This window comes from Sarcophilus harrisii, chromosome 2 (assembly GCF_902635505.1).
Source record: "Sarcophilus harrisii chromosome 2, mSarHar1.11, whole genome shotgun sequence".
Taxonomy (NCBI): domain Eukaryota; kingdom Metazoa; phylum Chordata; class Mammalia; order Dasyuromorphia; family Dasyuridae; genus Sarcophilus; species Sarcophilus harrisii.
Window position 1 is genome coordinate 245236387 of NC_045427.1, and position 27415 is coordinate 245263801.

General features: G+C 33.3%; 1 protein-coding gene across 10 annotated transcripts in view; it reads right to left on the reverse strand.

Annotated features, from left to right (window-relative positions):
• The window catches only part of ZBTB46 (zinc finger and BTB domain containing 46), a 159449-nt gene that overhangs the window by 35887 nt on the left and 96147 nt on the right, over positions 1 to 27415 (reverse strand). For 8 of the 10 annotated variants that reach the window (XR_004231927.1, XM_031951798.1, XM_031951793.1 and 5 more), the window contains 2 exons: positions 13766 to 14050; positions 758 to 930 (listed from right to left, as the gene is read on the reverse strand). Coding sequence is in view for 9 of the 10 variants with exons in the window: in XM_031951798.1 (XP_031807658.1) it covers positions 758 to 930; positions 13766 to 14050 (458 nt within the window). In the remaining variant the exon portion in view is untranslated. The remainder of the gene's footprint in view (positions 1 to 757; positions 931 to 13765; positions 14051 to 27415) is intronic. The other 2 variants (XM_031951797.1, XM_031951796.1) reach the window with 1 other exon arrangement.

Consider the following 27415-nt stretch of genomic DNA (forward strand, 5'->3'; position numbering starts at 1 on the left):
TTTTTTCAAGATCAAAATTATATTAAGCTTTTTGGGGTAAAAACAAATAAATAAATAATTTTTTTCTTGAGGAGATACATAAATCTACTAAGAACTCATAGTTCATAGGTTCCTTTACATAAAGAATATGCTCAACATTTATCTTATAAGTGAAAGCTCTCTTAGTGAACTCTGTGTTGAGCCATAGTCTGGCAGATGGTGGCCTCTCCACAGGGTACAGAAGATCATAAATAAAGGTTGATTTGTTAGAAACATAAAACTATTTTGGTCTTTGTAGAAAATGTCTTAAAATATCTGATCATAATACATTTTTAAGAAGTGAGATTTTCTGTTATTACTAATAATGTTACCCATTGCTCCACAGCTCACATATTTTAGTTTCTTCTCAGTTTAAGTTCAAAGCAAATTTTAAAAATTACATTAATATTAAAGATCAATTTATCTTTAAGTCAGATAATAGTGTAATAACTAGTTAACAATTCAAAATACAGAACTGTAGCTATTTTTTTCTACCAGAACCTGATTGAAGATGTAGAAAAGAGAAGGTTAGGTGTGTAATAAGATAATATGATTTAAAACATTATTTTAAAATTCAGTCAAGAAACATATCCAAGTAAGGGTTTAATCTGTTTAATCTGATACTATACAATTAAAATTTGCTAGTCAGAGATAAATACCAAAACTATTTGTACAAAACTGTACTCAGCTTGTAAAAGAAACCCAGTGCTAAAAACCATAGCTATCTTTTTACTCTTACCTGAGCTGAAGGAGGCATCTCTCCCTTGATCATAGTTTCTGGTGACATTTCACCAGAATGGTAGATCCCAGGGGGGCTCTGATTGGAAAGGTGTGATGAAGGCAGCTGGGGAGATGATGCTTCCACTTTGCTATCAAATTCGCCCCATGAACGATTCAAGTTGGTGCCAGGCCCTGGGGAACACAGGAAACGAGTCTCACCCACGTGAACTAGCACCAGCTGGTGGTTTTTTAAAAGGCCCTGAAAGGCACTGAATGAGCACTTGTAGTTTTATCTTCTTTCAGTGGGAGGGAGCACAGCAGTGCACTGGTGCCAGGGTTTTTGTTGGAGGTGGGGTTTTGGATTACTTTAATCAGCTTGCCCACCCAAAATGCCAGTTGTCTCTGCATAGGTTGTCTGGGTTGGGGGTTTCTCTCTCACAGCAGCAAAATGGTCACTAAAGAGAGTTATAGCACAGAAAGTTGCACAGCACTGGAAAAACACGAGTACAATTATTTTTCTTGATTTTAGAAAATTTACTTTCTAAAGTACTTCAAATGTGTTCATCTGATATTGAGCTATAAGTACTCTAAGATTCTTTCAAAGTATGTTCTAAGAAAATGCTAGTATAAAATCTATCATTTCTAGATTTACTTTTTTAAATGGTAACAAACCATCCCTAAACAAACAAAAACACATCTGTTTCTCTCACACCCAAAGTCATTTCTAAATATTCATGTTGGGGTTTTTTGGTGTCTTGGAGAAAAGAGGATTGAAAAGAGAGGGCTCCCCTCACACAAATAATGTAACTGCTTTGCTGATTTTCTTAACCAGCTATATCTAGAATTATGCTAATGATGTTAAAAAAAATTCCTTGGTAATGCTTTTAGAAATCTTTCCCCTTTACAGAACAAAAGTGAACTTGATATATTTTCATATCCAATTAAGGCAGGAAAGTCAGGTACTTTATTCACATCAAGTTAAAAGATACCTCCTATAAATATTTTGGGAAATGCTTACTCTTTTAGAAAAACAACTTTGAAAAAGAATGAATCCATGGACCAATCATCATCCAAACTGTCAAAAGTTTTTTCAGCCAATTAATAACTTCCCAGAGAGCTTGTATAGACAGAACACAATCCTTTGCCTTTCTATCATAGTATTTTCTATCAGCACAAGTCACACATGACATACCATGGATGTGTGCTTTTCTTAATATGATTAATTTTGTCCCAACATGTTTTCTCAACCTGTGTGATTCTTGTTCATATTATCCCAGAAATATTCCACAAGACCTTTCCAACACAGACATATCTACCAACCTCCAAACACTGGAAGCCAGTTTCTTATAACATACTTTATTCAGCGGGGATATTTCCTTTTTAGTTTGTTGCATAAAATCAAACTATTGCTCCTGATCTCAGAGATTTCTTGAATTGACCAGAACTTAACTCATGATAAAATCCCCAGATGACTACTACACAAACAGAACCCATGATAAACTTGTGTTTTTTAAGGAGAAATGTAGTATTTTGTAGTGTTTCCATTTTGTTGTTGTTCACTCATGTCAGTCATGTTGACTCTTTGTGACCCCATTTGGCGTTTTCTTGGCAAAGATACTGGAGTGGTTTGCCATTTTTTTCTCCAGTTCATTTTACAGATGAGGAAATTGAGGCAACCAGAATTAAGTGACTTGCCCAGGGTCACACAACTAGTAATGTCTGAGGTCACATTTGAATTCAGATCTTCCAGACTCTAGGCCTAGCACTCTATCCACTGAACTAGCAAATGGTTCCACTAAATGTAAATTTTTAATATTTACTTCTGAAGGTTAAGATGCTCAGCTCATGGAAATCAACAGAATCAAATTAAGTGATAAATGAATAAGACCTCCGAATGAGTTGGCTAGTGATTGATGATATGTTGCTGCTTTCAATTTTTAAGGTTTTTTTAATTATAATAACTTTTTATTGACAGAATCCATGCCAGGATAATTTTTTACAACATTATCCCTTGCACTCACTTCTGTTCCGATTTTTCCCCTCTCTCCCTCCACCCCCTCCCCTAGATGGCAAGCAGTCCTATATATGTTGAATATGTCACAGTTTCAATTTTTAAGTTAACCATGAATCTTTGACTAAAACGACCAAATCAATGTGCTTATCCACAAAAAATCAAACTACAGCAGTTTCTAAAAATTCTCTGAATGACTCAGAATAGAATTCTAACATGCAATTGCTTTGTACCTTTAATCATGCACTTTAATGTTATATAAATTAAAATATTTAAAGCCAAATACTACCTGCTTCATCTTACAAAACTGATATAACAGACACTCTTTATGCTACAATAATACAATCTCTGTCCCTCTCCTTTCTTCACACCTTCCCTCCCCCTTTCCTGTTATTTCTCCCTGTCTGTCTGTCTATAAAATCATTACAGCTAAGAAATTATGACAAGGAAAAAAAATGCTATATGTGCCTTGATTGTTTTAATCTGATACCAGTCAAGCATTAAGGTTGTGTCTTCTTCCCTATATTCCACAATATCTCCACTGTGCTTAGTGGTGTGTTAAAAATATTAATGGGAAGCCAAATGTATTTAGTCCTTGATTATAGTAATGAGGATAACAATGAGAAATATAGCCATGTGTCAAATGCTGCCCATACTAATAAACTTTGTTAGACTAGAAATCACATTATTGCCAATTAAACCTAAGGAAGGGAAGGCAAAAGGTTAGAGGAGTGAAAGGACATTAACAAGCATTTTCAAATTCGATGATGCAAAACAACAGAGATAAATTTAAACAGCAGGAATATAGAGAACCAAGTTCTACATCTATAGTTATCATAGAATATGTATAAGTTAATAATGTAGGATCTTTCATTACTTCTGGTATTATTAAAGAAAAGTAAAGTTGTCTATATCTTTTTTAAAAAACAATTTCAGGAAAACTCTGTAGAGAAAAGATGTTATACATACACATACACACAAACATATATGTGTAAATTTCTACAGCAAAAGTTAAAATGTTTCCTATCCATATCCACAGAATTGAATTCATTGGACATTTCTATGTTTTTATTCAGAATAATTTAGACCACATACTACTCCATTTTTAAAGGCATTCTGAAGAGATTTTCATGATCTCTCTTACTGATTAACAGTCTTCCAACAAGCAATTTGTAACAACTTTTCATAAATAACATGGAACATTTTATCAAACACAAAAGTACTCAAGTAGCACCAAGTTCTAGAACTTGGATTCTTATGACATTATTGTACTTAGTTAATTTTTAGTATGTATGAAACCTAGTATTAGATAAAACAAAACCAGACAAATGCAGATACAACGATGTGCTTTTTGTATATGAGATAACACTCCTGACCTTCCTGACCCACATGTGGTGGTGAGAGATGAGTCTGAGTTGTTTTTTCAGGGGTGAAAATGCCTTTGTTCTGAGTCAGTCATGCTTTTCATTCACATCTCCAGGTGGCCAATATTATATTTTAAAAAAAATAATTTCTCAGGCTTTGGACATCAATGTGTGGACACAGAAGAAAGGAAATGTAATCATTCTTTATGGGACTTGAACCTTTTTCTTGGGTCTCACTGGCCCTGTGTTAATGAATAGATGGCATGGGGCAGGAAGAAAAGCTTTGAATTTGGAATGAGAGCCCTCAGATTTTAATATCGATTCTACTATTTAAAACTTGGGTAAACTTGAATAATACACTCTATCCTTTTGGCATCAGTTTTCTTATCTGCAAAATGGGAGGGATGGGCTGAATTACTCCTAAGGTCCTTTCCAGCTTAAATCTATTATCTTCATGTTATCATTTTGTGGGTTAGGATGTTAATGAATCCTTCTTTGTGGGATAGGGACAATTCTACCACTAAATTGTAAATGCCATATAGCAGGATTTTAAGGACCAACAGATTCATTAATGAAAACACTTAAATGTTGAGATGTAAAGTAGTAGTATTTTGTGTATAGATATTATTGAACAACTTTTTGATATATCACAGTGTAGGCATTGTCCTAAACACATAACCCTTCAAGAAATTTCCATTAAAATGCAATGCAATAATGAAATTCTTTAAAAGACAAAATCTTTCTCCCATCCCCAAAGATGTGAGAATTTCTTTTTTTCCACCTGGAACTGCGATTTTAAGTTAGGGAATTCTTGGTAAGGAAAACCTGTCAGTGCAAACCAGCAGCAGTTTTTCAACTTCAAATATTAAAAAGCTGCCTGGAATCATTGAAAGATGAAGTGATTTTCCCAAGATTATACAGAAAGTCTGCACCAGAGGCAAGACATACAGGTCCTTCTTGACTTCAAGAAAGGACCTCTATACACAATTCTGAGCTGATCCTAACATATGAAAATATAAATATATTAAAATTCAATAAGCTGAGGAAAGCTTATTTATTTAAAACATTTCCAACTTTAAATTAACATTATTTCTATCCATAGCAAAGCCTCTAGAAACAAAATATCTAATGTTAAGCCTGAATGAGAAAAATTCTCATGTTTTTTCACAGTATACTTCAATGAAACTAATATGTAAACTGCATCAATAGCTAAAATGGCAAAGCATATAAACAGCAACCACAAACTCAGATGCACCAATAATCAAAGAACAGTGCTGTATTCTCATAAAAAACAAAACAAAACAAAATTCCATTTGTCAATTTCTAAAAATCCTTCTCTCGCAGGTATACACATACACATACCTGAGACAAATACATTATGCGAACCAAACTGTGCCTAAACTCTTTGACAGAGGCCAATGACATCAAAAAAAGAGAATAGGAATTTATGAACAAAAATATTTACAGTAGCTCTTTTCATGGTAGCCAAAAATTGGAGACTTGGGGAATAGCTTCCTAATGGGGAATAACCAAACAAATTATGGCAGAGGAACCTAATGGATTCTTATGTTATAAGAAATGATTTAATGGACAATTTCAGAAGAAAGTAGGAAAACTCATTAACTGATAAAAAGGTGAACAGAACTAGAAGAACAATTTATATGATAACATTATAGAGAAAAGCAAGTTTGAAAGACTTTAGTTTTCTAATCGATGCACTGATGAGTCCAAAAGAATAAAGGTGAAACATATCACTCATTTCTTGAAAGAAAAGTGATTAATTTAAAATGCAGAGACATACATTTTCTGACATATGTTTTGCCAAACTAAGTTGATATGTATCGAAAATTTTGTTTTTCAGATTAAAAAAAACTTGCTTCACTTCCACTGGCTAGTGGGAGGTGAGATAAATTTTTCTTTTTCTTTCTTTTTTCTTTTTCTTTTTCTTTTTTTTTGCTGAGGCAATTGGGGTTAAATGACTTGCCCAGGGTCAAACAGCTAGGATGGGCTAAATGTCTGAGACCAAATTTGAACTCAGGTCCTCCTGACTTCAGGGCTGGTAGAGGCAAGATAAATTTTTTTAAAAATCACAGTCATAGACTTTGGTGCTAACTATCCCAAGCTCTTATTTTTTTTTTTTAAAGGAAACTGTAGTATAGAAGGTAAAGTGACTTGCCCGAGATCCCAGTGAGTAAATGGCAGACCTGGGATTAAAGCCAATGTGTTCCAACACTAGATAAAAACCAGTTTGTATTATATTTATTCTACATCTAATTGCATTTTCCCTAAACACAGAGTTTGAATGAAAATAGAAAAGGACAACTAATATCTACACAGACACAAAAGTTTGGGGTAGATGGGTATTCAGGGAATATTTCTAATCCGAAATTTTGCCGAGCCGTTTTCAGAACTGCTTGTCCACCTAGTACTAACTCTTATCTGTGGCTCTAAGAAGCTGCTGCATTTTCAAGCTCAAACTCAATGTCATATATTAAATCAATAATTTGATCATGATAATTGATAATACTATTTCTAATATTCTAAAAAAAAAGTTATGCCCTTCCATTTTAGTATCAGGGGCTACCTTTTATTATTGCTCTACTTTAGTCTCTCTTGAAAACATTTCTAAACCTGCTAAAAATAAAGATTAGGGTGGGGTTTTTGTTGCTGTTGTTTTATTTTCATGTGGAGATTATGTCCAGAAGCTGCCTGGTAAAGGTTAACAAAATTATATTTGAGATGAGATCTGGTATTGAGTATATCTTCCAAGTGAAAGTACAAAAATGCCTGCTAACATGCAAGACTTTGTTTTCTTTGATAATATCTCATTAAGAACTCATGAGTCATGTAATTTTAACATTATTGATTGAGTCACAGTCACACATCTGAGATACATTCTTGGATTTAGGTTTTAAAAGAGAAGGGATTCAAAGATTAGGTTCCTGTTCTCTAGAAGGAAGCTTGTGTATCTATGCATCCCTTCTTGGAAACCAGAGCCACAGAGATGATAGTGACCAAAAGCAGCTGCAGAATAATAGGGATGTTCTAGAAAAGTGGAAGAATTCCTGAAACAAGCTTCATGTAGAAAAAACTGGGCAATGCCAAGTTGTTGGAATAAATGAAGGGATTGAGAAAGGATCTAGGAACTAGGGCTGAGTAGTAGGCAATCCAAAATCTTGCCCTCCTCTTCTACTGTATGGTTGATTCTCTAGTGATCTTTAGTTATTTCCCTAATGAGAAAGCCTTAGCATAAGCATAGTGTTAGATCTCTGGGGAAATTGGGACTCACTAGTGGAAGTAAGGGAGGGATTGACTTTTTATCAATCCCACATACATTCATTTAGGAAGGAGAGATCAACAGAATAGTTTCTTAGGGGAAACTGAAGGTCCAACCGAGAAGTAAGGAAATTGTCTTGATTGTTTATGGGCTTGGGTATAAGGCTTTTCTCTGTTTTTGTTTTTTTAAGTTATGTTAAACAAAACTTGTTCTATATTCAATGTATTGTTAACTGGAGTACTTGCAAGGAAAGTGAGAGCCCTTTGATCTTTTCTGTATGAACCTAGATACAAGGTATATTCTATATTTTTAGGAAAAATTGTCAGGAAAGAGTAAAATGAGTCAAATTCTAATGCTCTTGGAGAAGACTCTCAGTGGTGACGCAACCCAAAAAGTAATTTGTGGAACACTTCCCAGTCTAATCCTGGTCTATAAAGAGCCAGATTTTTTGGGTTCTAGGTCAGAAGGCACAAAGAGTTTTATGTTTTCTCTTTTAAAATTTCATTTTCACAAAGGACATTTTTTAAAAATGAAATTTCATTTCCCTGCTCCCAAAAGCCTCTTGGATAGCTACAAAGTTAGAGAGATGAAATAATCTAGTTGCAAATTCTAACTGTAGCTCACCAAATTCTGTTCCCTCAGGCTTAAAAGTTCATTAGGAAAAAAAGGTTGGAGATACAACTATTAACCTAATATATTGTCTATCAACTTTTAACACTAAAGTTGCTAGGTAAAATAGATCTAAAAGCTACATAATACAATTAAAGAGTTTTTCTGTCAAATTTTCTATTAGTTCCAAGAAAAAAATTCTTTACTTCCTCTTTTCTCAACAAGGTCATCATTATTAAGCAGTACAGTTTGGTCTCTTTTAGTAAAGAGGGATATAAAAATAAAGTGATAATATGGATGGAAAAAAATCAGCTCACAAATATCAAATGAGAGACAGCTAATTTGTTACTGTTGCTAGTTATGTAAATGCCAAATTAATCTAGAAATTCTGATGGAGTATAAATAAAATATGCATTAGCAGTGCAATAGCCAAAACCAAAATAATCAAACCAAAAAAAAAAACCCACTCCATTTTATCTCAGTCCACATTTATTGAAGTATGGTATCCAGAACTAAGCAAGTGATAGTTTATCTGTACTCTGTCCTGGTTAGACTCATATGGAATTCTATTTTCTATTTTCAAATCTGGAAGCCAAATTTTAGGAAGCTCGAAAAACTAGATCCTGTTCAAAGAAAGAACAAATAAAATGGACAACTTGAAACCATATCAGATGAGAATTGATTGAGGGATGTTTAACCTGGAGAATAGAAGTTTCAGGGGAGATATCTGTTTTAAGAGTATTTGAAGAACTGTCACACTGAAGAAAAACAAGACTTGCACAATTTTTTCTAGAGGGCAGAATTAGGAGCAATGAGTACAAGTTACAGAAATAAAATATTTTCATCGTCTATAAATAAAAATGTTCTAACAACTAGGGCTAACTCAAAGGAGAACAGATTATATAGGTAGAGAGTGACCTCCTCACTAGTCATTAAGCAAAGACTGGATAACAACTTGTTATGGGTGCAGAAGCAATTCCTTCCTATTCCAATGATGAGATTCTGGGAATTTTTGAAAAAAAAAATGAAACAAAGAAGAAATAACAAGGCAAGAGTTATTTAAGTGAACACTGAAAGATATCAAAAACTCTAGTTTATAAAGAAATACATAAAAATTCCTGAAAATATTTTCATACTATCAGTGATTTCTGAATAAAAGACAGGTAATTGTCCTGTCCTTTAAATACTACCTTTTAAATTTGATCATACTCCTTATTTAGGATGATTTGGGGAAGTGTATTTTCAAAGGATAATAAGTTTAGTAAGAATACCTCCCTCCAGATCTTATAAATTATTACAGGCAGTAATTCCTGATTTATAAATAAACTTTATATATCAAATAAATAGCTGCCTTTGGTCACACACACACACACACACACACACACACACTTCTGATAATTGTTATAAAGGAAAAAAGTTTGGATTTTTAGAGAATTTTTGAATATAGAAGAACATAGAAGAAAAAATCATTAAAAAAAAAAACACCTTAAAGGGACTGATTATAATGGCAAACTCAGGCAGAACTTTACTACATAATGGTGTGGCTCCTCCAATTATTTCACTCATACTGCTTGAATTTTTTCTATTTCATTTTATTAGATTTCCTGAAATTGTATTAATTAAGTATTCTTTTGGGTTACTATTCATCTTCTTGGAAAATGCAAATAACTCTGGAAAGTTATAGGGCTACTAGCCATTTATACATTAAAAAAAATCAGACTTCTTCAAGATACTTAGGTAAAATTAGTTATTAAAGAGATTGGAAGATTTGGGGGAGAAGAAACAGTTTTGGAGAATGATGCATTTCTGACGATAAAATAGGTACTAGCAGGTATTGCTCTAAACAATATGAGAGCACTGGTTATCAAGGGAAGAAGATACAAAGTAAAAGAAATGGGAGATACAAAAAAGTTGGTGAGTTGAAGTCAAAGACAATTTATTATAAGCCCTTCCTAAATCAAAAAAAGGTAAAGAAAAATCTTTTTCTGATAATCAGGGAAATTATATTTTGCTAAAAGATACCAATGATAAGTAATATAAAAATTTTAGAGCAAGTTTCTCTAATAAAAGCCTCTTTTCTCAAATACATGGGGAACTGAATCAAATTAAATAAAAATCATTCTCCATGGTCAAAGGATATGAACAGGCAATTTTCAGAGGAAGAAATCAAGGCTATATATAGTTATACTAAAAATGCTCTAAAACAATAGAGAAATGCAAAGTGTAACAACTCTGTTACAACTTTACACCTATCAGAAATGACAGATGTTGGAAGGAATGAAGGAAAAATGGATACATTAATTGGTAGAGTTGTGAAGTGTTCTAACCATTCTAGATAATAATTTGGAACTACACCCAAAGTTTATAAAACTGTGCATATCCACTATTAAGTCTGTACCCCAAAGAAATCAAGGAAAAGGGGAAAAGGCTTATTCATTCATTCATCCATTTAATTATTGCAGCTCTTTTTGAGGTGGCAAAGAATTGGAAATTAAGGGGATATCCATCAACTGAGGAATGACAAGTTATGGCATATGATTGTGATAGAATGCTTCCGTGGTATAAGAAATGCAGAAGTAAATAGTATCAGAAAAATATGAACTGATGCAAAGTGAAATGAGCAGAAGCGGGATATCACTATACACAGTAATAGCAATATTACAATGACGATCAACTGGGAAAGACTTAGATACTCTGATTAATAAAATGATCTAAGACAATTCTAAAGGATTCATGATGAAAAATATTTCAGAAAAATTTCCAGAGTGAGAGGTGATAAATTCCAAGTGCAAATTGAAGCAAAATTTTATCACTTTTTAAAAACTTTTTTATGATATGACTAATATGACAATATGTTTTACATTATTTCACATGTATAACTGATCAATCATTTGCCTTCTCAGTGAGAAGGGGAGAAGCAGAAGAAGGAGAATCTGCAATTCAAAAATTTTTAAAAGAATGTTAAAATCAAATAATTAAAATTTAAAAAAGAAAACCTCTTTTTTCTTTTTTCTTCTTCACTAAAAAAGTTCTTTTATCTATGGACCCACAATTTGGGACAATACTATTAATATCAAAGATCACATTGTGTCCTAAGTAGATTTCAAGGATTAGCCTGAGAATCTAATTGCTTAGTTATAACATGGTGCTATGGAAATATACATTCTAAATCCCAGACTTTTAGAAAAACTGCCTGATCATTAATTTGAACCCCTTATGCTTTAATTTAGACAGTCAAATAAAATAAATATATTCATAAACTCCAGCTTTCCAAAGAATAAAAAAGGCAGAATTGATATGTATTTTTTGAATGGAAACTGTCAGTAAGGCTCTGAACTAAGCACAATGGAGGACACATATAAAGACAACTTCTTAACAAGCTTAAGATTTAATGGAAACAAAAAAATTACATATGTGAAAGACTTAAGAACATTTAAAACATAAAAACGAGTCTAAAACACCATAATGCAAACTATGATAATAAATCAAATGCCACTGGGTTCTTATATCAAATGTCATTAAAATTTTGTAGAGAATTCACGAAGGAAAAATGATTTTCATTAATGAAAAAGTGATCTGTTTGGTAGAGTAACTCTATAGTGATCAAGGCCATTTGAGTTCATTTCAGGAAACTGTCTCATATTATTTAATCTGTCGTTCTCCAATATGGTTCATCTTATCCACTAGCTAAAAAATTAACAAAAATAAAAATCCAAATGCCCTTCAGTTCACGTGATTTTAGTGTCAAAGGGATTCAGAAGTTATCTAGTCCAAACCATGCCTATATCACGGTCTCCTCTATAACTTTTTCTAATCTTTGTATGTAGACTTTGAGTGAGAGGGAAGGCCATTTCACTTCAGTTAATAAGTTTTTACTTATGGCAATTATAAAATTATTCTATTTGTAAATTTCCTTAGTTCCCATCTTTTTATGGATTCCATATGCTGGAATACTTCCCATCAACCTTCTTTATCTCTGCTAATATCTAGGATCTAAAATCCAAACACTGACAAAAAACAAACATATTGTAGAAAACTTAAATGATAAAATACAATTGGGAAGAAAATATATATAATGTATGCCCAATTCTTTATTTAAAGGAACTACAGTTTTCTTTAATATCTCCAAACTAAAAATTCAGCACCCCCCAATCCTTTAATCTTATTTAAAATTGGAAAGAGATCTAAAATCCTATATTACTAGTAAAAATTAAAACAGATACATTATTAGAATCCTCAAGATAAAAATGACTTGTAACTACTTTAACCTCCATTGTTCCAGTTGAAAACTAAATGTATAGCATTCATACATGTCAAAAAATAAAATTAGAGAGTTACCCTCCTTACTTTGTAAGGTACTGAGAGATGCTCATTCTGAGCAGATACCAACATATCTGATATACTTAACACAGGTGGTCTTTACAAATCAAACAGTAACATATTCTGCTCTCTGAATTTCCTTCGTATTGAGTACATTTAATCTATCATCTTTTCCCATTTAATATACAATTAGACACATTAATAAATCTTATTCTCTCTCCTACTCCTACTTGCCATGTAACAACATAACATCCATCACCCAAATGTGAAGAAGTATACAAGACAATGATGATTTCTTTCTTTTTTTGGAGTAATGCTATTTTAAAAACTTATTTTTTCACATGAGAAATCTCTCATTGGAGAAAGTACAGACTGAACAAACTTACACAGAAGCAGCTGTGTCATTCTACTAATTTATGTTTTAAGAATATCATAACAAAGAAGAAATTAGTTATCCAAAAGTGAGTGAAGTTTTGTGAAAGAAAATGTGGTATTGTCCAATGACCATAATCTGAATATTTTAACTTGAATCACTCAATAAATACTGTAAGAGGAGAGTATATGCTTTAGAATATTCAAGACACTAGATAGAAATAAAACCATAGAATAAATTCCCTTATAGAATCATTGTTAATAAATTAAATATTGCCCTTACTTCTTATAATTTCTCAGAGTTTAATAATTCTTCTGTACAACCAGAATCCAATTTATCACATTTAAGTCAAGCCAACTTGAAAATATATTTTACATAACTCATTTCTAATCAGTATTCTCTGATGAGATAAATGTATACACACACACACACACACACATATGCACACACTTAGCACTTCTGCATTGGTTCTATTTAAAAACTGTTTTTCAATCATTCTCTCTCATATTGCAGTAGAGTAAGAACAATTTGGCGGCAGCAGAGAGCCAGCAGAGGGAGCACAAAATCTTAGAATTTATATTCTACTATATCAATATAGTTTCTCAAAACTTCCTAGAATGCTAAAGTTTTCCAAGGTAGTTTGCTACTTTTTTATGTCTAACTAAATTTTGCATACAATTTGATGGGAGTCTTTAAACCTGTGTTTTAAATATTACTATATTTCAAAATGTTTAATCTATAGTAATTAATGTCCTTCCTGGCAATGATTAGTGAGTGGATTATCAGTTAAACTCTTTGTTTTAAAAATTCAAGATATAATTTTCTCCATAATTTTTCAACACATAAACTTTCTCTTGTGATATTATTTTAAAAACCCAACATCTAAACATATGGAACAATTAACTACTTAATCTTGACCTTAGAAGAACACAAGAGTATCCACTGTCAAACAGCATATTGAATTTAATAAATGTGATGAGGCTTAAATTACTGCTTTATCTCCCATGAGACTTTCAATATAGCTTTTGAAAACAAAAACAAAGGAGAATAGGAAAAAATATATATAAACTTACGAGATAATGAATGTGTGCCTTTGGGCAAATATTCAAACAGCAGAGAGCTATCATCTCCTAGCATATCTGCTTTGAGAGACAACAAGCTGTTTTTACTCATGAGAGCCGCCCGTAAATTAGCAACAGCTGTAGCCTGGTGCAGTGCATCTTCCTTCTCTGGGGTGAGGGGCTGAGACAGGTAGCTAGCTTCTCCTCCAAGGAGGGCCTCATCAGCATTTGCATAGAGGTCAGCTCTCTCCCCCCGGCTATCAGAGCTGCTGGGTTCTGTCACTGTCAAGTCAGCATCTGTGAGATTAAAAAAACACTATTAGAAAACAGATTTTTGAAACTAAAAGGGAAATGAGACAAATTTATGAAGACCAAATTTTTCTCTTTGTTGCCAGAATAAGGATACCCTACCAAACTACAGTTTGAGCATAAGTTAGTAGCCAATTTAATTGTATCTTGTTAGGTATATATCTGAAGTCATTCAAAAATTTCTAAATTGCCAAGAATCTGAATTAAAATACATCAAATCCGGCTTTCTGGTTTAATAGTGGAAAGTAGGACATAAGTGGCATCCTATCTAGACTGCTGACTAAAGATCACAAGACATCTACATGCTACCGCAAAAACTAAAAGCATCAGGAAATGAGAGAGGAAGCTACATTTAGAACAATAGGGTAAAGAATGAGGCAGGTGTCCATGAGTAGATGTGGACCTGTCTTTGGCTGGAATACTGTGAAACACTTTGCTATGCTTCTGTTTCTCCATCTATAAAAGATGAAGAGGTTGCCAAGACTTGTGGATAAAAAATGAGATGACTGACAGGAACTAGGAAGACAAATGAGTTTAGGATCAGGGGTTCTTCACTTTTTATGTGTCAAGGTCCCCTTTGACAGACTGGTAAAGACTATGGATCCCCCAGACCTTTCTCAGATTAAAGTTTTAAAACAAATAAAATAAAATGCATAGGCTTACAAAGGAAACAAATTTACATCGAAATAAAGATGATGTAATTTCCCCCCTAGAAGATCTTGTGATCTTAAAATGTAACCCCTTAAAATCTATCCAAAGACACGTTAGATGTTTATGGATCCCAGATTAAGAACCCTTATGTTGGGTAGTCTCTTAAACAACTTCAGAAAGTAGCTGAGGGAAAGAAAATAAAATATTGGCTGAAAATTAAAAGGAAAATAAGATTAGTCAACATCTATCCCATGAAATGTACCAGTATATCTTGCCTAACATCTTAACTAATTCCAGGAAAACATGATGTTAAGGTGAAGCAAGTTACCAGAGTCAATTAGCTCCACAAGAATGGATATAAATGGACACCCAGTTTAATAAATTTACTGTGGGGTTTTGGTATTAATGATGTAAATGCAAAATGATATTGGTGAAGTCAACAGGTGTACAAGAGGAGTCCATATGAGAAAAGAATGTAATTTTTAGTAGAGAGTGCTTTCTTGCACACTACATAAAGAATAGTAGTATCCAGAGGAGAGTGACACAAAGAAAGTTTATAAAGGAAGACATGAAAAATAATGAGTCCAAATATTTGTATAGCTTCTAGAAGATGGCTGGTCTGAAGAAGTCCAGTTTCAATATAAATCTGTTTTAGAGAGAAAGAATGGAGAAACCTGCTCACAAGAAAAAATAGTAATAGCAGGCAATTAAAAGTTTACAGTGTTGCTTTTCAGGAGGTATCCAAGAATGAAAGGAAATGCCTGCTGGAAAGAAAGTAATAAAGAGAATAAAATGAAAGTATCATAAGGAACAAAACAAGAGAGAATGCACAGGAAGCTCTGCAAACTCTATAAGAAAGATATTAGAAAATTTAATTGTTAGTTTTTCAAATTATATCCTTTCTTCAATTTATGACCTTTATTAAATGTAAGCCCTTATTTATGTCTTGTTTTTACTACTAATACATGTCCCAGAAATTTCCTTTTTGTTTATAATATTAAACCATTCAAAAGATATTAAACTTTAGTGTCACAGCTAATTGTTTTGTGCAAATAAGTTTCCATTTCAAATCTGCATCTATAATAAGGGATCTGGACTAACACTTGGCATAAATAAATTTCTTCATGCTACCCACCCAGCATCAATTGTTCCAACTCACAGAATAATACTAACCACAAGATATTCAGCAAGATATGCCAAAAAGATTCTAGCTTTAACATAAGACTTCTTTTCTTTGTAATGCAATATAACTCATATAACACATTACTGCTTCATATTTATATAGTACTAAATGATTTTGTGATTTGATATGTATTATTTCATTTAACCCTACAAAATCTTATTCACATTAAAAAGTCTGCTATTTCTAAATATGAAATTACTTCATATTTAGCATAAGAAAATTTGGGTAAACCAATTTCTGGACAAAAAAGTCCACAAATAAAAAGACATAGTGGATAAAGAGCTAGTCTTAGGACCAGGAAGAAGTGAATTCAAATCCAAACTCTTGGCAAATTATATATCTTCTCTCTGCTCTATATAACTCTGACTATAAGATGCATAAAAAGTGATTACTTTCTTTGATTCAGAGCTCCTTAACCTGAAATTCCCTATTCCAATCAATAAACAAAAATTTTTAAGTAAATTATTCCACTTGTTTTTATCAGTCAAAATCTGCCTTGTGTCCCCATTTCTCCTTCCCACCTTGGGCAATCAAGAACAAAAGAAAAACAAAACCCATAAAAAACATAAATAGTCTATCAAAACAAATTTATACATTATCCAAGTCCAAAAATTATTTGTTCATTATGTATTTTGAGTTCTCCACTTCTTTATCACGAGAGAGGTAGTCTATTTCCTCATTAATCCTTTGGAATCCTAGTTGGTCATTAAGCTGATTAAAAAAAAAGTTCAGGACAATACCATACCAAGGCATGGTATAGTATTTTTTTTTTCATAATTATAACTTTTTATTGACAGAACCCATGCCTGGGTAATTTTTTACAACATTATCCCTTGCACTCTCTTCTGTTCCGACTTTTCCCCTCCTTCCTTCCACCCCCTCCCCCAAATGGCAAGCAGTCCTATACATGTCAAATATGTCACAGTATATTCTAGATACAAATATATGTGTGCAGAACCGAACAGTTCTCTTGTTGCACAGGAAGAATTGGATTCAGAAGGTAAAAATAACCCGGGAAGAAAAAAATGTAAACAATTTACATTCATTTCCCAGTGTTCTTTCTTTGGGTGTAGCTGCTTCTGTCCATCATTGATCAATTGAAACTGAGTTAGATCTTGTCTTTGTCCAAGATATCCACTTCCTTCAGAATACATCCTCATACAGTATCCCTTTTTAAAAAGTTTGAGGACCCCTGGATAGTGACTTACTGATATCATTTATATACCATAACCTGTTTATTCTTCAATTTATGGTTACTCTCTCAGATTCCCATCTTTTTTGCCACTTCAAAAATAGTTATAATTTTTTTTACATTCTTTACATTCTATAGTCATAACTGCCTTGCACACAGGCTGCCTAAGACATAGGATCATCTTCTCAATGGAAGCAGCAATGGAATTCAGCACCTCTTGAGTGTCTGAGCAGCCTTTTAAGGCACTGCTCATTCTATGTGTGAGGGGCTAGAAAAGGTGCCTTAAATTTTTTCTGCTTACCCAACCCTGGCCTGGTTACCACAGCAAACAGGGATCCTGTCCTACAGTCAAGACACTAAAAAATGTATAAAAATTTGAAAAGTTGATTCTGTTCACCACCAGTACATGGAATGTATGCACACTTATAGACAAAACAAAATCCAGTAGACCTAAAAGAAGAAGAGCTCTTGTTGCAAGAGAACTCAACGGGTATTGCATCCAAATAGCAGTCCTGAGTGAAATTAGGCTGTCAAATGAAGGCCAGTTTACTGAAGTGAGAGCTGGATACACATTTTTCCCGACTGGTCACAGTGAAAGAGAGTACTGTGAAGCTAGTGTAATTTTGCAATCAAAACTAATCTAGTAAAGAAGCTCATATGCCTTCCAAAAGGAGGAAAGACAATGAGAAGTCATGGTCTCACCATGATGAACCCAGATAATGTCAAAGAAAAATTTTATGAAAACTTGGAGACCCTTATAAATATGTATCAGGAGTACAAGCTTATAATTGTGACTGGCTTTAATGTTAGAATAGTTTCAGCCATCCAGACATGCCAGGAAATCCTTGGGAGGAATGGAGTTGAGAACAGCAACAGCAGTGGTCATTAACTATTGAAGACTTGTGAACCTTACAACCTTCTCATTACCAACACTTTATTCCATTTACCTAAATGCAATAAAATTTCATGGATCTATTGTCACAGCAAACATTGGCATTTAATAGACTATGTGATTGAAGAGACAGACAGGATGTAATCTTGACAAAGGCAATGTGTGGTGCAGGGTGCTGGACTGATTGTAGACTAATCCTCTCCAAGCTGAATGTTAGCATTCAACAAAAATGGTAGCCCCAAGGCAAAAAAAACTTACAGAAGAAATTACTGTCAACAGATTAGAGTGCTTTTCTGACAAGGAACGGTTTGTTGTTAACTTGGAGGATAAGTTGAGTTAACATACAGTTGGCAACAATGGAGCAGAAAAGGAGTAGGCAGTTTTCAGAGATTTGGTGTACAGCCATGCATTTGCTCATCTGAATCAGAACACTTACAAATATCAAAACTGGTTTGATAAAAATGATGGGGAAATTCAGAAGCTGCTACAAATGAGAAGTTCACAAGGTGTACCAACACTATAGTTCATCCATTTCTAAGAAAGTAGCATTCAATTCCATCAAAAGTAAAGTACAATCAAAACTTAGGTTTCTTGTCCCCGTAAGAAGATAGAAGAAATTCAGTTTTATGCGATAGTAATAATCCAAAGTGTTTTTATGATGCACTGAAGGCTATTTATGTGCCAAAGACCTATCAAAGCCCTTGAGTACATCTCAAATACTCAGTGCTGATGGTTGCCACATTGATTAGTGATAAGGACATGATCTTAGAGAGATGGTCTGAACACTTTCATAGTATATTCAACAGATCACCATCAATTAATGCTGAAGCTATTGACTGTTTACTCCAAGTTGAAATCAATCACTCCCTAGCTGAAGTTCCAACTGAAGAAGAGGTTTTGAAGGCCATTAAGATGCTTTCATGTGGTAAAGCCCCAGATGTTGATTCTCTTCCAATTGAGATTTATAAGGTGGGAGAGTCCACTGCTCATACAAAAGCTAACTGAAAATTTCCCGATTATATGGCAAAAGGAAGTTATGCCCCCAAAATTTAAGGATGCTTCCACTGTTCATCTTTAAAGGCAAAGAGAACAGATTGTCTGGTAACAATCACAAAGGAATCTCTGTCTTAGTCATTGCTGACAAGGTTCTTAATAGGCTGACGTTACACCCAGAAAAAGGTCATCTAACTGAGAGACAGTATGGTTTCAGAGAGGCCAAGAAGCAGCTAGTGTGGTTTACTGCCCAACAACTACAGGAAAAATTTTAGGAGCAGAACAGAGGTCTGTATATGACATGTGCATCTGACCAAGGCCTTTGATATTGTCAGTCTCCAGGGCTTATGGAAAATTATGTCAAAATTTGATTGCCCAGAGAAGTTCATCATTATAGTATGTCAATTTCATGATGGCATGCTTGCCTTGGTTCTGGATGGTGGGCAATGTTCTCGAGCTTTCCCACTCACTAATGAAGTGAAACAAGGCTATGTGCTCGCTCCCATGCTTTTCAGCATGATGTTTTCAGCCATCTTGTCAAATGTCTCCTATGCGAAGAAACATGGAATCAAAGTCAGCTGATGGTAAATTCTTCAACTTGAAAAGGCTATATAAGCCAAAGTTAAAATGGAGGAAGTATTGGTGCATGATTTTTTGTTTGCAAATAATTATTATTCAATGTAACCTCTGAAGCTGAGATGCAACAAAGTATGGATCAATTCTCTGCTGCTTGTGCTAATTTTGGCCTAACAATTAATACTAAGAAAACACAGGTCCACAATCAGCCAACACCACACCATCCATATGCAGAACCATCAGTTATAGCAAATGGTGAAGTTTTGAATGCGCTGGATAAGTTCTCTTATCTTGGCAGTATACTTTCCAGTAGTGTCCCCATTGATAATGAAATTGACACACACTGCCAGACATACATTGTTTGAAGGCACCAAAGGAAAATGTGAGAGAGGAAAGTGATTAGACTGACTACTAAACTGAAGATCTCCAGAGCCACTCTGCTGACCATTGTTGTATGCTTGTGTAACTTGGACAGTATACCACTGTCATGCCAGAAAACTGAATTGCTTCCATTTGAATTATCTTAGGAAAATTCTGAAGATAATCTGGCAGGATAAAATACAAACATTGAGATCCTTTCTTAAACTAAAGTGCCAAACATTCCAACTCTACTGCAGAGAGCACAACTCTTCTTTTGGGCTGACCACATTGTTTGAATGCCAAATGTACTCTTGCCCAAAAGAAATATTTTATGGAGAATTCACATAGGTTTAGTGCTCACAAGGCAGTCAGAAAAAGTAATACAAGAATACTCTCAAACGTTCTCTTAAGAACTTTAGAAGTAATTGTATAACATGGGAGACACTGGCATAGGCCCATTATGGCATGCCTTTATTAGAGAAGATGCTGTGTTCTTTGAGCAAAGCAGAATTAAATTAGCCCAGAAGAAATGTGATTTGCGCAAAGTTAGAGAAGCTAACTCAAATATTCATATGGAATATTTGTGTCCGACCTGTGGCAGAGCTCGTATTGGTCTGCTCAGCCATAGTCACACACACTGTAACTGCACTCTAACATAGTGCTGTCATTTTGGTCCTTGTTGAGAATAAAGGGCAACAACCAACCAACCGTGTATAAACAAGTTATATACAAAATAAATTGAAGAAAAGAAACAGAGGAAGGCTAGTACCAAGGATTATCAGAAAAGGTTTTGGGTTTTTTTTGAAAATTAGATTTTAGCTAGGAGTTGAAGTCAGGAAGATAGAAATTGAGAGGGAAGAGAATTCCAGGTATAGTGGATAATTAGAAGAAAGTCAGGAGATGGAATGTCTTGTTTGACAAACAGCAAGAAGGCCAGAGATCAAAAAGAAAGGGATAAGAATATATCTTTGAAAATAAGAGAGAATAATGTGTAAAGATTCAATGATAAAGTAATGTCTAGTTCCTATCCTTAACTACTAGAAAAAATATTTACTGAGTAAAGCTGAGCTCTATTAGAATATCCAGCATAACTATTTAGTAATATAAATGTAAGCAATGTACACTTTCACTTGGAAACCAAGTTGTTCTATTTAATATGTCACAAATTATATAAAATCTTTAATTCTTCACCAAAGCTCCTTGGTTCTGACTATTCTCCTAACATTTTGGTAAACCTGGCAGCCCAAATTTCCCAATGTTTTAAATTTACATTTTTCTTTGATTTCCTTTTTGTTCATGTGAACCACATTCTACCAATCATTTTAATAAATAACTTTAAGAAAGCAAAATATGGAAAAGTAACTCAACATTCAAACTTCTCTAGAACTAATTTGAGGAGATCAATAATACTGAGAATAGTTAGATTTGGGTTTGTGTGTTTGTTTTAAAACAATATGTCAAACATTGGTCTTATGAAATCCTAACTCAATTAACATTAGGCTTTCATTAAAAGTTGTTTTTAATATCAATCCTTTTAATATCAATCATTTCGCACGCAGTAGGAAGTACTCATTTCTAAGTTTAAGTATAAGGATCAGCAAGTAGACCCTTTCTGATCTAATGGGGAAGTCATGCAGATGTGATTTCAAAAACATAGAAGCAGTTAAGTATTGAGCTAAGGACTAGAATCAGGAAGACAAGTTCAAATCTGGTCTCAGCTTATTCAACTTTAAAAATGAGATAACAGCATCACTTACCTCCCAAGGTTGTTTTGAGGATCAAATGAAATAATATTTATAAAGCCTTTTGCACAGTTTCTGGAACATAGTAGGCCCTTAATAAAAACTTAATCCCTTACTTCATTCCCCTCCTTTCCACTCACACCCCAAATTCCCTAATCCTAATCTTTATTGCATCTCATCTGAACTACTGTATCTGGTGTCTTCCTAATACAAAATGAATCTTGTGTTTAAGAAGCTTCAATAGTTTTTCACTGACTTTACTATAAAATATAAACTCCCTGTTTGGCATTTAAACCCTTTGTGATCTGACTCTAGCTCATATTTCTAGAGAGATTACATTTTATCTACTCCCCCTCACACAATCTATACTCTGGCCAAATTGGCCTATGTGCTATTCCCTGTATATGGCATTCGGTCTTCCTCCCCCTTTGCAAAGGCTGTCTGGACTGCTCTTCCTCTTCTTTGCCTCTTTGGAATCCCTGGCATCATTCAAAATTCAGTTCAAATGCTGCTTCTTCCTTTATATCCCTAGACCCTGGAAGAAGAAAATATGCTTAATAAATGCTTACTGGCTTACTGATGTGGGGTCAAATCTTAGTTCCATTATGCTTAAAAAGTTATCAAACTGTGCATACCCTTTGATCCAACAGTGTTTTTACTGGGATTATATCCCAAAGAGATCTTAAAGGAGGGAAAGAGACTCACATGTGTAAAAATATTTGTGTTGGCCCTTTTTGTAGTGTCAAGAAACTGGAAATGGAATGGATGTCCATTGATTGGAGAATGGCTAAATAAATTTGGTATATGAATGTTATGGAATATTATTGTTATGTAAGAAATGAATAGCAGGATGATTTCAGAGAGGCCTGGAGAGACTATATGAAGTGATGCTAAGCGAAATGAGCAGAACCAGGAGATCATTATACAGGGCAACAACAAGAATATACAGCGATCGATTCTGATGGTGATAGTCATGGCTCTCTTCAGCATTGAGATGATTCAAACCAGTTCCAATTGTTCAGTGATGAAGAGAGCCATCTACACTCAGAGAGAGGACTGTGGAAACTGAATGTAGTTCACAGCATAGCATTTTCACTCTTTTCATTATTGCTTGCTTACATTTTATTCTGCTTCTTTTTTTTAAACTGGTTTGATTTGTTTTTCTTGTGCAACACAATAATTGTATAGATATTTATGCATATATTGGATTTAATACATATTTCTACCATGTTTAACATAAAAAAATCTTAGTTCCATTACTGATTCACTGTGGTACATATCAATGTTATCATCTGTTATCAACTGTAAAATATACAACTTTTTAAAAGAAATTAAGTATCTTTTGAAAAATAAAGGGGAGCACATAGATGAGAAAAATAAATTGGAATTGGAGCCACAGAAATGTTTGATCCATTCAAAATGATGTTCTTCTATTTTTCCAAAATTAAAAAAGTCTAATCAAAAAGTGTTATTTTTTATTGTTGCTTTTTTCAAAAAAAAGAGAGTAATAATTTAGAATTAAAAGGTGAACTTTTAAGGTATGAGCTAATGTGCCAATTAGAGAACAAAAAGAAACAATAAATAGACCAAACAACCTTAAAATCTGAAAGCTAGGAAAGTTAATTTCAAGGTAGGATAGACAAAAAATAGTTGAAAAACTTTGCACAACTACTAAAATAATTCACCCAAGCCACAGGTCTGATTGTGTTATTCTCCTGCTCACAAAACTTTTGAATGCCTCTCTATTGCTTCTAGGTCAAAATACAAATTCTTCAGTATGGTTTTTGAGGTGTCCTATACTTTGGCTCAAACTTACCTATTATTTTAGAATGATTATTTTAGAATATTGTCTTTCAAATACTTTATGCTAGATTATTAGTCTACATTACTGCATATTAGATACTAGATACTACATTACTAGCTGTTTCCAGAAATGAGCATTCCATTCCTATCTCTGTGTGTTCATTTAAACTCTTCCTTAAATCAGGAATATCAGGAACTTCTTTCTCATCTCCATCTCTATTTTTCCTTTCAAGGCTCAGCTGAAGTGTTAACTCCTTTCCTTTATTATGTTTTCCCAAAAGACTCCCATGACACTGGTCTGTAGTCAGGAAGAACTGAATTCAAATCTATGCTCAATATACTAATTGTATCACTCTAAGCAATTCTCTTAACTTTTGTTTGCCTCAGTTTCCACAACTATAAAATGAAGATAAGAACACCTACCTTACAAGATTGTTGTGAGGATCAAATGAAATCATATTTGTACAGTGTTTAGCACACTGTCTAACATATAGTAGGTACTTTATATCCTCTTACTATTATTTCACTTTCCCTTCTCAAATTCAAATTATTTTGTATTTAGTTATCTGTGTACTTATATCTCCAACTAAACATAAGCTCCTGAGGACAGCGTGTAGTTTTGTCTTTATTTATTTATTTGTTTTTGTCTTAGTCATCCTAGAACCTGGGACAGTGCCTTGTACTTCTTCTTCTTCTTTTTTTTTTTATTGCAATCTATGATTCCATCTGTGTGGGGAAATCCAGATGTCGAAATTCCTTTTACTAGTACAAATCAGCAATCCATCTATAATTTATATGATTTGCCCATAGTAATAGAGCTGGTATGTGCCAGAGGTTTTATATAAATTGAACACTTACTAAATAACTGAAGTGAATTGACACAGGTCTCATTCAAATTCTTATTGTAGGGCACATGGTCCTTATAGATTTTACAAATCACTTTGGACAGAAAAGAAGAAACAATGCATTTTAAGCAATCAAGACTTATGTTTTAGTGCTCTTTTATTCTTATTCCATTTGATTCTTTAGTCTTCTTTCAAATGATCCTTTTGTTCCAGTCAAATACTCAACCACTTAAACCTGTCACTCATTTTAAAAATTACTTTTTATCTTTTTGATCCACTTAATTGGCTACTTACCTTCTATACTACCTAAAACTTGACCCTTTGCCACTAAATCCCAACTTTTCACTCTCATTCCATAATCTTTCTATTTCTTTTCATCTTGCTCTGCATGTCTGCACTGCAGTTGATCTCTTGTTAACCTTAGGCTTATTAAATGCTGACTTTATAACAGGACCTGTATAGTCCAACTACCAAATCATGTTCCAAGTCTATGATCATTCTAGACAGTATGAAGGCCCCCCAGGTACTCTGGAAACCTCCAGCCCTCCAAAGGCACATCAGGTCCAAATTAATCATAGCTAGTTTCAAATAGAGACATGCTTGAACCTACTTAAGAGGTAAGTTAAGCGATAAATGCAACTTATTGAGGATATATGTATTTCAGAAATTAATTTCATGAATATTTCTCTCAATTTCAAATCTAATACATTTCATTTAGTGAAACTGTCAAATGAATCACAGTTCGTTATAATATTTGCAACAAGAATAAAATGGAGAAATTAAGTTATTAGCTGACCAAATTGATCTAAATTATTTCAATCAAAATAGTGAAAACAACCTAATTTATCTTTTCTTTCTTATTTTTAAAAGTGATCTGGCCCAGTGGTGAAATATGCAAACATAAATAGGGCCATCAAACTGTATATAAGGATCCTTGTAGTACATAATGCCTTAGAAAATTAAATATTGATATTATCTATGTTTTGTTGCATTTTTATTTAATTTGATAAATCTTTCCACATTACGTTTTAATCTGGTTCAGGCTGAACTTTTTGCAGCTTACAGGTTGCATGTTTGATACCTCTGATCTGGGTCATTTCTAAAAAATATTATCTTGGCCATGTCTTTTGAAATATTTTCAGAGGTAAAAATTTAACATTCATATGCTTCCTACAATCAGGGAGAGAATACTGAAAATTGAACATCAATTAGTTGGTTAGTGTATTGAATAAATCTCTCTATAAAAGGGAAGTGGGTCACTAATGGCCTTTTCAAAAAATTTTTGTGGAAGTGGGAAAGTTAGAATAAGAAAATACTCTAAATATCCTTTAACAAAGTATTGTTCTGCCATTTGGGATAACAGGTATAGGAAGAAATGAGCCACCAGTAGTGCTGAAAACCTGTCACAAAACAAACTTCAAATTCCAAAATCAAAATGTTTGTTTGATCAAAGAATTATTCTTTTTTTTTTTAATGAAAACACTCTAGAGGACAGATCACTGTTGATAAGAGGGACATATATTCACCATAAATTTTAATAGCACTTTTTTCACTTTTACTTGGAGTCACAGGATCTGAATTCAAAACCTAGTTTTCCTACTTATTATCAGCATGATCTTAAACAAGTCACTTTACTTCTCTCAGTTTCTTCAGATGTAAAATGACAGAATTGGACTGGATGTTGTCTAAAGGTGTTTACAGCTCTACTCTATGAACTGGTGAATTCTTTGAATTTATGTGTATATTTATATGTATATCTTTGGGTTCTTATAAAGCACAACTCTTTAAAACAACAATAGAGATACTGCAGATGATATTAAAATGATGCTTCTAGGATCTAAAGAATGTTATGTCTCTTCTCTAAAGGTGATTAGTACTCAAAGTACTTTATTCATAAAGAGTCAAGTCTACTATATATTAATAATTGTCTTTTTTTTAAGCAAGCATTTACTAAATATCCAGAAAGTACATGGTCCTTCATTTACAGTGTTATCAGAAGAAATGTTTAGGGTGAAATTTCACTGGATGGTATGGAGTTTTCAACATAATATTAAAACTCAATAACAGCTATTCAGTACCAGTAAGAATTATTAATTTACTCCTCACTTTGGAAACACAAATGACAGCATCTGAAAGTTTCCACAGTTTGCACAGAATCTTTCCAAGATATGACCAAAAGAAGAAATAAGTTCATTAATTTGAATTATTTAAAAATCTCTTTTTAGTAAATTTTTAAAATTCTCAACTTTTCTTGCTCCACCTAAAAAAGTGAACTATTAGCATCAGCATGAATTAATAATATCTTGCTTTCTAAAAAGAACAATTCTAGAGGACTCATGAAGAAGATGCTCCCACTTAAAAGAGTAGGGAGGGACTTAGTACAAAAAGAGACAAATCTTTTTTAACGTAGCCAATAAAGGAATTTGCTTTGCTTGACCATGCATATTTGTTACAAATTTATTTTTCTTGTTTTTCCCTCCCCAATGAGGTAAAGTAAAAAAGAGGGAAAAAAAGATTTTTGTTAGTTTACAAAATAGAATTAGAAATCTGAAATAATTTGGACTGTCACTTAATTCTGTGGGAAGAGACAAAGAAGCAGGACTATTTCAATGACAATTTCTGTAGCAGAACAGTGTCAGATTTTCACACTAGATTTACATAGCATACTATATTCATGCTATATTCACCAATTTATGTTGAGGTCAAAGTAGTTCTCTTACATTCAGTGTTTAACCTTTTTTGTGATATGGAACCCTTTGATAGTATAGGAAAGCCTATGGCCCACTTCTCAGAATATTTTTAAATGCATAAAATAAAATACTTAAGATCAAAAAGAAAGCCAATTCTACTGAAATAGTTGTTAATATATTAAAGCAAACAAATAACCTTCATCTAAAGGAATGGTTGTGGAAGGCAAAGACAAATACTTATTTTGAGAATTTGTTGCATACAGCTAAAATAGAAAATTATTTGATCATTTTCCTACCTATTAATAATCGATACTGAATTATGTCCTTTATTTATTTTCCCAGGGGTGATTTTTATTAATCTCATTATATCTGCATGACAAAGCCTCAAACTTTATGTTTAACATTTCTTCAGGAAATATCTAGAGT